The following is a 12289-nucleotide window of genomic DNA, read 5'->3' as shown; positions in this document are numbered from 1 at the left end:
GGGAACTCCCGCTGAATCATTGTTGTCGTTCTCCTCCGCTCCACCTCCCCAGCCCAGGGGGCACCGATGCCAATCGCAGTGGGCCCTTGCCACTCTGGGATCAGCTGGCTCGGCGGTGGGTGGGTGGGGGGAGCGGCCTGCTCTGGCTCCCCATCCCTCCCTCACTGAGCTTTACCTCAGAAGCCTGGCTGAAGGCCCCAAGTTTGGATGAAGGCCCAAAGCCTGGGAGAAGGCCCGAAGCCCCGTAGCGCAAAGGTTGAAAAGGGCAGGCTAGCGAATGAGGTGAGACAAGAGGCGTTCGGGGAGGCCAGGCTTGGGCCGCAGATTGTTGGAGGAAGGGAAGACCGAGGGAGGGGAGACGTCACACCCATTCCAAGGCCTTAAAGTTACAGAAAATAGGGCCCAGCCCTGGTATCAGATTCAGGGACAGTGCTACCAGTGGCAGCTGCCCCGCTGTGCTCACCGCTCCAAGTGGCCATTCTTCACGAGTCTTTCACCCTGTTGGCTATTCAACCACAGGGGGCATCGCAACCCTCCCCACTCGCCTGCAGGGCTCTTTGGATAGCAGTCAGGAGCAGGTGCCCTGGGCGATCTCTTCCCCTCCTCCCCCTAATGTGGGGTGAGGGGAGGGGGCAATGAGGCAAACTGCAGCCCCCCCCCCTAGTGTGGCTGAGATCAGTTATGTCTTGGTGGGGGTGGGGGAGAGGTGGGGGAACCTGGTCTTTAGAGGCTCAGGATCGCACGAGGGAAGGATGGGGAGGGGAGGGGAGATGTGGAGGGGAGGGGGAAGAGGAGGAGTGGAGAGGGAGGGGCAGAAAGAGGGGAGGGAGGGGAAGAAGGGGGAGGGAAGGGGAGGAGGAGGGGGAATGGAGGGATGGGGAGGTGGAGGGGAGGGGAAAGGGAGGGGAGGGAGGGGTTGGGGAGGAGGGGGAGAAGGAGGGGGAAGGGACGGGAGGGGGAGTGGGGATAGGGAGAGGAGGAGGGGGGAGGAGGAGAGGAGGGGAGGAAAAGGAGGAGAAGGAGGAGGGAGGGGAACGGTGTTTAACCATTTCTAATCGGCCTCCATGGCACCCACCCTCTTTTCCTCTGTCTTGCTCAGTGAGAGCCTCGGAGTCTGAGGCCAAGCTCCCTCCCAAGGGCGAGCAGCCTGGTGTCTCCTTCTTGTCTGACGCGGTGCCTCCTGAGTGGGAGGAGGTCCAGGCCAGCGCCAACGTGATGAAGAAGAAGACGGTGCTCGCCATCTTGGTCGTTGTCCTCACTTACCTCGTGGTCGGTGCGACCATCTTCCAGCTACTGGAGCAGCCCTTCGAGAGCTCACTGCAGACCTCCATCCTGGAGGCCAGGAGGAGCTTCCTGGACGAATATCAGTGCGTGGATTCACTGCGGCTGGACCAGCTCATGGAGGTGAGGTGGCGGAGAGCATGGGGTGGTCGCTGAGGGGGTGGGAGGGGAGGGGAGGGCGTGGTGGGCTGGTAGGGTTGGGTTCTACCTCAAGGGAATGTTCTCCATTGGGTTCTACCTCAAGGGAACGTTCTCTGTTGGGTTCTACCTCAAGGGAACGTTCTCCGTTGGGTTCTACGACAAGGGAACGTTCTCTGTTGGGTTCTACCTCAAGGGAACGTTCTCCGTTGGGTTCTACCTCAAGGGAACGTTCTCCGTTGGGTTCTACCTCAAGGGAACGTTCTCTGTTGGGTTCTACCTCAAGGGAACGTTCTCCGTTGGGTTCTACGACAAGGGAACGTTCTCTGTTGGGTTCTACCTCAAGGGAACGTTCTCCGTTGGGTTCTACCTCAAGGGAATGTTCTCCGTTGGGTTCTACCTCAAGGGAATGTTGTCCGTTGGGATCTACGACAAGGTCACGTTCTCCGTTGGGTTCTACCTCAAGGGAACATTCTCCGTTGGGTTCTACGACAAGGGAATGTTCCCCATTGGGTTCTACGACAAGGGAACGTTCTCCGTTGGGTTCTACGACAAGGGAACGTTCTCCATTGGGTTCTACGATAAGGGAACATTCTCCATTGGGTTCTACGACAAGGGAACGTTCTCCGTTGGGTTCTACGACAAGGGAACATTCTCCGTTGGGTTCTACGATAAGGGAACATTCTCCATTGGGTTCTGCGACAAGGGAACATTCTCCGTTGGGTTCTACGATAAGGGAACATTCTCCATTGGGTTCTACGACAAGGGAACGTTCTCCGTTGGGTTCTACGATAAGGGAACATTCTCCATTGGGTTCTACGACAAGGGAACGTTCTCCATTGGGTTCTACATCAAGGGAACATTCTCCGTTGGGTTCTACGACAAGGGAATGTTCCCCGTTGGGTTCTATGATAAGGGAACATTCTCCATTGGGTTCTACGACAAGGGAACGTTCTCCGTTGGGTTCTACGATAAGGGAACGTTCTCCGTTGGGTTCTACGACAAGGGAACGTTCTCCGTTGGGTTCTACGACAAGGGAACGTTCTCTGTTGGGTTCTACATCAAGGGAACGTTCTCCGTTGAGCAGTACCTGGTTGGAGATCGAGTGCCCGGTGCGATGACCCCCTCTCCAATCCCTGTGCACTCGGTCCAACAAGGCTCCTCCACCAGAGGTCCAGGAATTACATCGAATGTACAGCACAGAAACAGGCCATTCGGCCCATCTGGTCTATGCTGGTGTTTATGCTCCACACGAGCCTCCTCCCTCCCCTCTTCATCTCACCCTATCACCATATCCTTCTATTCCTTTCTCCCTCATGTGTTTATCGAGCTTCCCCTTAAATGTATCTATTCTATTCACCTCAACTACTCCATGTGGGAGTGAGTTCCACATTCTCACCACTCTCTGGGTAAAGAAGTTTCTCCTGAATTCCCTATTGGATTTATTAGTGACTATCTTATATTTATGCCCCCTAGTTCTGGTCTCCCCCACAAGTGGGAACATCTTCTCTCCGTCTACCCTATCAAAACCCCTTCATAATTTTAAAGACCTCTATCAGGTCACCCCTCAGCCTTCTCTCTTCTAGAGAAAAGAGCCCCAGCCTGTTCAGCCTTTCCTGATAGTTATAACCTCTCAGTTCTGGTATCATCCTTGTGAATCTTTTTTGCACCTTCTCCAGTGCCTCTATATCCTTTCTATAATATGGAGACCGGAACTGTTCACAATACTCCCAGTGTGGTCTAACCAAGGTTCGATACAGGTTTAACAAAACTTCTTTGCTTTTTAATTCTATCCCTCTAGAAATGAACCCCAGTGCTTGATTTCCAATTTTTTATGGCCTTATTAACCTGCGTTGCTACTTTTAGTGATTTGTGTATCTGTACCCCCAGATCCCTCTGCTCCTCCATCCCATTCAGACTCTTATTATCCGAGCAGTGTGCGGTCTCCTTATTCTTCCTACCAAAACAAACCACCTCACACTCATCGATATTGAAATTCATTTGCCGATTACACGCCCATTCTGGAAGTTTATTAATGTCGTCCTGTATTTTGTCACAATCCTCCTCGGTATTAACTACACCCTCATTTTGGCAAATTTCGTCCTCAAATTTTGAAATTATGCTTCCGATTCCCGAGTCCAAATCATTAATGTAAACGGTGAGCAACGATAGTCCCAGCACCGATCCCTGTGGAACACCACTTCCCACCGTCCGCCAGTCTGAGTAACGACCCTTAACCCCGACTCTCCGTTTTCTGTTTTGTGGCCAGCTTGCTATCCATTCTGCTACCTGTCCCCTGACTCCACATTCTCCGACCTTGGTCATGAGCCTACAATGCGGTACCTCATCAAAGACCTTTTGAAAATCCAAATATATTACATCTACTACACTACCCTTATCTACCCTCTCTGTTACTTCGTCAAAGAATTCAATAAGGTCGGTCGAGCATAACCTTCCCTTCTGAAATCCGTGCTGACTATTCTTTATTATATTTTCAGTTTCTAGATTTTTCTATCACAGCTTTGAGTATGGATTCCATTATCTCACCGAACATCGACATTAAGCTAACTGGTCTGTAGTTCCCTGGACTGGTTCTAACTCTCCTTTTTAAATATAGGAATCACATTAACTGTCCACCAGTCCTCTGGCACTGTTCCCTTTTCGAATGAATTTTTATATATATGTAATAGTGCTTCTGCTATCTCTTCCCTAATTTCTTTTAATATGTGCGGATGTAATCCATCCGGACCTGGGGTTTAATCCTCCCTAAGGTGATTACTTTAGCAATTATCACTGCCCTTTCTATCCTAAATGTCTTTCTTTGATCTCTGCTTCCAATATCCTGCCCACCGTGTTAGTCTCCCTGGTAAATACTGAGGCAAAGTCATTATTTAATATTTCTGCCATTTCGCTGCCGTTACCCGTGAGTTTATCGGGTCTGGCCCCATCCCCTATCCTGATGTTTCTTTTATTATTTATGTGTCTGTAGAATACTTCAGTATTTCTTTTAATATTCCTTGATAATTTAATTTCGGAGTTGCTCTAATTGTTTTTTTGAACTTCTTTCCGAACCCTCCTCATATTCCCTTCTGTCGTCCTCTCTCTCGTTGTCTGTGTACGTGGAGTATGCCTTTTATTTTAGTTTCAATTTTGCCCTCTGCTCTTTACAGTGACAGTTGTCCACATGGGTTCCCGACTGGACAGATCAGACTGGGTCAAATCTGCGACACTCCTGGTTGGTTAATTGCTTGGCGGCGGGCAGGAGTGGGCAGGGCGCGGGACACAAGCTGCGATGAAGGAACACGTCTCTCCCGCGCGGACAGTCGGCTGTTTCTCACCCCCGCCCTCTCTCTCTCTCTCTCTCTCTGCTTCTCAGCAAATGATGCTGGCCATCGAGTCGGGAGTCGATCCCATCAGCAACTCCTCCAACCTCTCCACCAACTGGGACCTGGGCAGTTCCTTCTTCTTCGCTGGGACGATCATCACCACGATCGGTACGGACACCTTCCCCGGCTCTCCGAGAACTTTCCGGCACAGCCGCGGGCCGTTCGGCCCATCGAGTCTGCACCAGTGTTTGCTCCTGCGTCATCCGCCCAGTCTAATCCCCCACTCTCCCGCTCACTCCCCGTACCCTTTAATATCCCACCCAGTCTAATCCCACTCTCCCCCTCACTCCCAACACCCTTTAATATCCCACCCAGTCTAATCCCACTCTCCCCTCACTCCCCATACCCTTTAATATCCCACCCAGTCTAATCCCACTCTCCCCCTCACTCCCCGTACCCTTTAATATCCCACCCAGTCTAATCCCACTCTCCCCCTCACTCCCCGTACCCTTTAATATCCCACCCAGTCTAATCCCACTCTCCCCCTCACTCCCCGTACCCTTTAATATCCCACCCAGTCTAATCCCACTCTCCCCCTCACTCCCCGTACCCTTTAATATCCCACCCAGTCTAATCCCACTCTCCCCCTCACTCCCCGTACCCTTTAATATCCCACCCAGTCTAATCCCACTCCCCTGCTCACCCCCCGTACCCTTTAATATCCCACCCAGTCTAATCCCACTCTCCCGCTCACTCCCCATACCCTTCAATATCCCACCCAGTCTAATCCCACTCTCCCGCTCACTCCCCATACCCTTTAATATCCCACCCAGTCTAATCCCAGTCTCCCCCTCACTCCCTATACCCTTTAATATCCCACCCAGTCTAATCCCACTCTCCCCCTCACTCCCCATACCCTTTAATATCCCACCCAGTCTAATCCCACTCTCCCCCTCACTCCCCGTACCCTTTAATATCCCACCCAGTCTAATCCCACTCTCCCCCTCACTCCCCACACCCTTTAATATCCCACCCAGTCTAATCCCACTCTCCCCCTCACTCCCCATACCCTTTAATATCCCACCCAGTCTAATCCCACTCTCCCCCTCACTCCCCATACCCTTTAATATCCCACCCAGTCTAATCCCACTCTCCCCCTCACTCCCCACACCCTTTAATATCCCACCCAGTCTAATCCCACTCTCCCCCTCACTCCCCACACCCTTTAATATCCCACCCAGTCTAATCCCACTCTCCCCCTCACTCCCCATACCCTTTAATATCCCACCCAGTCTAATCCCACTCTCCCCCTCACTCCCCACACCCTTTAATATCCCACCCAGTCTAATCCCACTCTCCCCCTCACTCCCCATACCCTTTAATATCCCACCCAGTCTAATCCCACTCTCCCCCTCACTCCCCGTACCCTTTAATATCCCACCCAGTCTAATCCCACTCTCCCCCTCACTCCCCGTACCCTTTAATATCCCACCCAGTCTAATCCCACTCTCCCCCTCACTCCCCACACCCTTTAATATCCCACCCAGTCTAATCCCACTCTCCCCTCACTCCCCATACCCTTTAATATCCCACCCAGTCTAATCCCACTCTCCCCCTCACTCCCCATACCCTTTAATATCCCACCCAGTCTAATCCCACTCTCCCCCTCACTCCCCGTACCCTTTAATATCCCACCCAGTCTAATCCCACTCTCCCCCTCACTCCCCGTACCCTTTAATATCCCACCCAGTCTAATCCCACTCTCCCCCTCACTCCCCACACCCTTTAATATCCCACCCAGTCTAATCCCACTCTCCCCCTCACTCCCCGTACCCTTTAATATCCCACCCAGTCTAATCCCACTCTCCCCCTCACTCCCCATACCCTTTAATATCCCACCCAGTCTAATCCCCCTCTCCCCTCACTCCCCATACCCTTTAATATCCCATCCAGTCTAATCCCCCTCTCCCCTCACTCCCCATACCCTTTAATATCCCACCCAGTCTAATCCCACTCTCCCCCTCACTCCCCATACCCTTTAATATCCCACCCAGTCTAATCCCCCTCTCCCCTCACTCCCCATACCCTTTAATATCCCATCCAGTCTAATCCCCCTCTCCCCTCACTCCCCACACCCTTTACTATCCCACCCAGTCTAATCCCACTCTCCCCCTCACTCCCCACACCCTTTAATATCCCACCCAGTCTAATCCCATTCTCCCCCTCACTCCCCATACCCTTTAATATCCCATCCAGTCTAATCCCCCTCTCCCCTCACTCCCCACACCCTTTACTATCCCACCCAGTCTAATCCCCCTCTCCCCCTCACTCCCCACACCCTTTAATATCCCACCCAGTCTAATCCCCCTCTCCCCTCACTCCCCGTACCCTTTAATATCCCACCCAGTCGAATCCCACTCTCCCCCTCACTCCCCATACCCTTTAATATCCCACCCAGTCTAATCCCCCTCTCCCCTCACTCCCCGTAACCTTTAATATCCCACCCAGTCTAATCCCACTCTCCCCTCACTCCCCGTAACCTTTAATATCCCACCCAGTCTAATCCCACTCTCCCCTCACTCCCCGTAACCTTTAATATCCCATCCAGTCTAATCCCACTCTCCCCCTCACTCCCCGTACCCTTTAATATCCCACCCAGTCTAATCCCATTCTCCCCCTCACTCCCCGTACCCTTTAATATCCCACCCAGTCTAATCCCACTCTCCCCTCACTCCCCGTACCCTTTAATATCCCACCCAGTCTAATCCCACTCTCCCCTCACTCCCCGTACCCTTTAATATCCCACCCAGTCTAATCCCATTCTCCCCCTCACTCCCCGTACCCTTTAATATCCCACCCAGTCTAATCCCACTCTCCCCTCACTCCCCGTACCCTTTAATATCCCATCCAGTCTAATCCCCCTCTCCCCTCACTCCCCGTACCCTTTAATATCCCATCCAGTCTAATCCCACTCTCCCCTCACCCTTTAATATCCCACCCAGTCTAATCCCACTCTCCCCCTCACTCCCCGTACCCTTTAATATCCCACCCAGTCTAATCCCACTCTCCCCCTCACTCCCCGTAACCTTTAATATCCCACCCAGTCTAATCCCACTCTCCCCTCACTCCCCGTACCCTTTAATATCCCATCCAGTCTAATCCCACTCTCCCCTCACCCTTTAATATCCCACCCAGTCTAATCCCACTCTCCCCTCACTCCCCACACCCTTTAATATCCCACCCAGTCTAATCCCCCTCTCCCCTCACTCCCCGTACCTTTTTATCTGGGACACTGGGTCTGCTTTTGCTGCTCATCTCTCACCTGATCCCTCTCCTTTCCCTTTTTCCAGGTTATGGGAATATCTCGCCCAAGACGAAAGGCGGGAAGATTTTCTGCATCATCTATGCCCTGGTGGGGATTCCGATGTTCGGTTTCCTCTTGGCCGGAGTTGGCGACCAGCTGGGGTCAGCCCTTGGACAATTGATCGGGAGAGTGGAGGAGATTTTCCTGGTGAGTCACTGGGAAAAAATGGGATCTTCTTTTAAACGTTCCACCCCCACCCCTGGAGGCCCCGGCTCCGGCTGGGGTACGAGGTCAAATGGCCGATCTCCATCTGTGAGCCGACAAATTGTAGACCGGCTATTTGGCCACGGGGGGCATCGCCGCTGAGCCCAATCCCATCCCCATGCACACTGGGGAGCCAATCAACGGAGGGAGCTCGTATGTACTGGGAGAGAGTGACTCCTCCCTCAATACGGGTCATATATTAAAGTGCAAACTTGCATTTATATGGCGCCTTTCACATCCTCAGGACGTCCCAAAGCGCTTTACAGCCAATGAAGTACTTCCGAAGTGCAGTCACTGTTACGGTGTGGTGAGACGCGGCAGCCAATTCGTGCACAGCAAGATCCCACAAGCAGCATAACTAGTTAATCTGTATCAGCGATAAATACTGGCCCACCTGAGAGGGGCAGACGGGGCCCTCGGTTTAACGTCTCGTCCGAAAGACGGCACCTCCGACAGTGCGGCGCTCCCTCGGTACCGGCGCTGGGGAGTGTCGGCCTGGATTATGGGGCTCGAGTCCCTGGAGTGGGGAGCGTGACCAGCTGGCCGACAGTCCACAGAACACGGCGGTCCAGAGACGTCGGAGGGGGAAGGGTCCGGACCAGGGATGGGAGGCCGGACGGAAATTCCAGAGTCCTGGTTGATTCCCCTCCCCTCCCGCACTCCCGTGGGACTGACTCTCGCCGTGCCCCAGCTCCGAGTGGCCAGTCCTGATGCGCGCTCTGTGAGCGTTGGAAGGCAATTCCACTGTGGGGGGCATCACCAACCAGCCCTATTGGCAACGTTCGCTGTCTGATTAACCCCGGCCCCGTTTTTTTTTTTTGCAGAAATGGGAAGTCAGCCCGACCAGGATCCGGGTGATTTCCACCCTGCTCTTCATCCTGATTGGTTGCCTGATGTTCGTCTCCAGCCCGGTGCTGGTCTTCGAGTGGATGGAGGACTGGACGCTGCTGGATTCTGTCTACTTTGTGGTGGTGACGCTGACCACCGTCGGCTTGGGGGACTACGTCGCGGGTGAGACAGGGGGGGAGGAGAGAGAGGGGTTAGGGGAGGGAATTCCAGAGCTCGGGGCCCGAGCGGCTGAAGGCACGGCCGCCAATGGCGGAGCGATGGGAATCGGGGCAAGAGGCCAGAATTGGAGGAGCGCAGAGATCCCGGAGGGTTGGAGGGGCCGGAGGAGGGTACAGAGATAGGGAGGGAGGGGGCGCGAGGGCCATGGAGGGATTTGAACACAAGGATGGAGAATTTTAAAATTGAGGTGTTCCCGGACCGGGGGCCGATGCAGGTCAGCGAGCGCAGGGGGCGAACGGGACTCGGGGCGGGTTGGGATCGAACCCATCGCCCAGGTCCCCTGCAGAGAACCTACGTCCCAGCTGAAGACGAGGCCGGAGCCCTGAGATGGAAACGTCCAACACCCAACGCAGGGCCCCAATTGGGGAAAGGAGACCCTCAGCCTCAGCGGTGGGGCTGGGTTTGAACCCGGCCCAGTCTCTCCACTCACCCAGGTGGCTCAGTCGCCATTTTATGGCGGCGTCGGATTTGAACTCTTGACATAACCCCCCCTCTCCCCGGAGGTGAAAGGTCACGTCTTCCTCGCTCCCTCGACCTTTCACCGAGACGACGGCTGTTCTTTCTTTCCACGCAGGGGGGGACTCGAAACGAGTGTACAAGGAATGGTACAAGCCTCTGGTGTGGTTCTGGATCCTCTTGGGCCTGGCCTACTTTGCTGCCATCCTGTCGATGATTGGGGACTGGCTCCGGGTCCTATCCAGGAGAACGCGGGCAGAGGTAAGGTTACCGTGGCGCTCGTCCTGCCTGCTGACCCCCTCGCCCCCCCTCTCAATGGCATGTCCCATGGCGGGGCCTCGAGGGAAACAGTTGGCCACCTCACTGGGATATGTCTGAACTTTTGCCTCCCTCAAGCTGCAAAGATGGATTTCTTTTTCCCGTTTCCTTGCTGGGCCCTTGCTCTACGGGCGGCCCCTGCCCCCACCCCCACCCCATTCTTCCCTGTGCCAGCCCCCGGGAGTGCCGGCTATTCGACTATGGAGGGCGGTCACCACAGCTGCGCCCGATCCCGATCCTGCTCTCGCCCGACATCCGCTCCCGCACTTTCCAGTAAGGGTCCCTGTGCAGTGATCAGGAGCAGGAGTGTTCTCCGCCCCCCCCACCCCCCCACCCCCACTCTCTAACCCAAGGGTGCTGAGGACAATTGTAGCCCCCTCCCCCCTTACCACAAGCTTGATTTGGTTTCTGTCCCTCTCACACCCTCAAGGTGCTGATTTTATGTGCTGGTTACCAGCCCCCACACCACCTCAAAAAAAAAATAACCTAGCCCATTCTTCATCGATGAACCTAAACGGTGCAGCGTGATATTCGACTATGGAGGGCATCACAGTCGAGCCCGATCCTGCCCTCACCCAACATCCAGACGCGCTGGGCTGGCAGGGGTCACTGGACAGCAGTCGGTGGCTGACTTTCACCACCTCCCTAACCCGGGGGGCACTGAGGTCGATTGTGACCCCTCTCACAACCCCCCTGCACCCCCCCCCCCGCCCCAGGCCGATCAGCACAGAAACACTGGAAGGGTCAGGTACAATCTTATTTCGAAAAATGGGTGTGTTGAGGTAATATTTCCGTCTAGTACAAGAACAGGGCAGCCCGTATGTTATGGGGATAAAAAAAACAGGGGGGCGGGAGGAGGAGGAGAATCTCAGACGCGCGGGGGTGGGTGGGGGGGAGAATCCTAGATGCGGGGGGGGGGGGGGGGGGGAAGAGTCCTCGATGCGGGGGAGGGAGAGTCCCAGACGCGGTGGAGGGAGGGGAAAAGAGTCCTAAACGCGGGGGTGGTGGGGGGTCCAGCTGTTGGGAGAGAATCGCGATGCCCCCCTTAGCCGAATAGCTCGCCCAAACCCCTTCCCCCACCGTCTCAGGGGGTTTGTAACTGTGCTGTTCCCTCTTTCCACAGATGGGAGGCCTGACCGCCCAAGCGGCCAACTGGACGGCCAACATCAGCACCGAGATCAAGGGCACTCGTCCGCGACTCAGCTTCGACTTCCACGACAAGTTCCAGCGGGCGGCCAGCCTCCGGCAGAAGCCCCCGCTGCCGCCGCCCGGCGAGCGGGAGGGCGAGTCCGGGGGGTCGGAGCCCCCCTCGCCGCCCGGGGGGAAGCCCCAGGCCCGGGCGCTGGAGTCGCTTTGCGGCTCGCGGTCGGGCGACTCTCAGACGCCCATCGACTTCCTGGGAGAGAACCTGGTCTTCATCGACGCTGAGGACTCGGACCGGCGCTCGGCGCTCAGCCAGCGAGTCTCCCCGCGGCCGGAGGCCAGGAGTCACAAGCGCAGGAGTCAGCCCAAGTGCCAGAGGGAGGCCAACGGTTATATCGGGGGGCTGGAGCCCGGCGGCAGAACCAGGGACAAAGGGGAGAATGTGTGACCGGTGCAGGGGTGGGGGGGAACGGGGAAGGGGAGATGGATGGGTCGCTCGATGCCAATCAGCTCTGAATTGGCCCCCAGCCGAGTTCACCTAAGCTTCCCTGGTGGACGATGAGCAGGATCGGCGATACAGTCAATGCAGCGATGCAGTGCTGAGCTTCTGCCACTAGATGTCTCCAGCGCCAAAGCCCGGTGGCGACACCTAGAGGGCGGAACGCGGTACGGCACCTTTAAGGCAGCCCTCCCGTCTCATGAAACGGGGCTTCAAACCCGGGCAAAGAACTGGGGGAAGGGGGGGGGATTAGGGAAGTTGGAACTGAAGAGGTGAGCTGGGAGAGGGCACTGTGTCATGCCCGCCCCGTTGGTGGTAGAGGTGATGCCAGTTTTCATTCTGATTGGTGCCCTTACCTGGGAGGCGTTGTCCAATGGGCAGAGAACGGGGATTGGTTTCATTTTCATATGTAACAGGCTCGAGGGGTTGAATGGCCTCCTCCTGTTCCTATAGTAACAGGCCCGAGGGGTCGAATGGGCCTCCTCCTGTTCC

The 12289-nt window shown here is 55.3% G+C and overlaps 1 protein-coding gene across 1 annotated transcript; it reads left to right on the top strand.

Moving 5' to 3' along the window:
• Nucleotides 1-1135: 1135 nt before the first annotated feature.
• LOC137306357 (potassium channel subfamily K member 2-like) lies at nt 1136-11746 on the top strand. Its single transcript, XM_067975510.1, has 6 exons — nt 1136-1404; nt 4796-4913; nt 8096-8256; nt 9138-9324; nt 9956-10098; nt 11279-11746. Exons 1-6 carry the CDS (start codon nt 1216-1218, stop codon nt 11744-11746), a joined length of 1266 nt encoding a protein of 421 aa, XP_067831611.1. The 5' UTR covers nt 1136-1215.
• The last annotated feature ends 543 nt before the right edge of the window (nt 11747-12289 follow it).

This window comes from Heptranchias perlo, chromosome 43 (assembly GCF_035084215.1).
Source record: "Heptranchias perlo isolate sHepPer1 chromosome 43, sHepPer1.hap1, whole genome shotgun sequence".
NCBI lineage: Eukaryota > Metazoa > Chordata > Chondrichthyes > Hexanchiformes > Hexanchidae > Heptranchias > Heptranchias perlo.
The sequence above is the reverse complement of the archived record's forward strand: the minus strand, read 5'-3'. Positions and strand labels throughout refer to the sequence as shown.

Excerpts from the sequence above, each read along its gene's own strand:
- LOC137306357 (XM_067975510.1), top strand. The coding sequence starts at position 1,216 with ATGAAGAAGAAGACGGTGCTCGCCATCTTGGTCGTTGTCCTCACTTAC. Across the intron at positions 4,914-8,095 it reads GACGATCATCACCACGATCG|GTTATGGGAATATCTCGCCC; the intron begins GTACGGACACCT and ends CCCTTTTTCCAG. Across the intron at positions 10,099-11,278 it reads CCAGGAGAACGCGGGCAGAG|ATGGGAGGCCTGACCGCCCA; the intron begins GTAAGGTTACCG and ends CTCTTTCCACAG.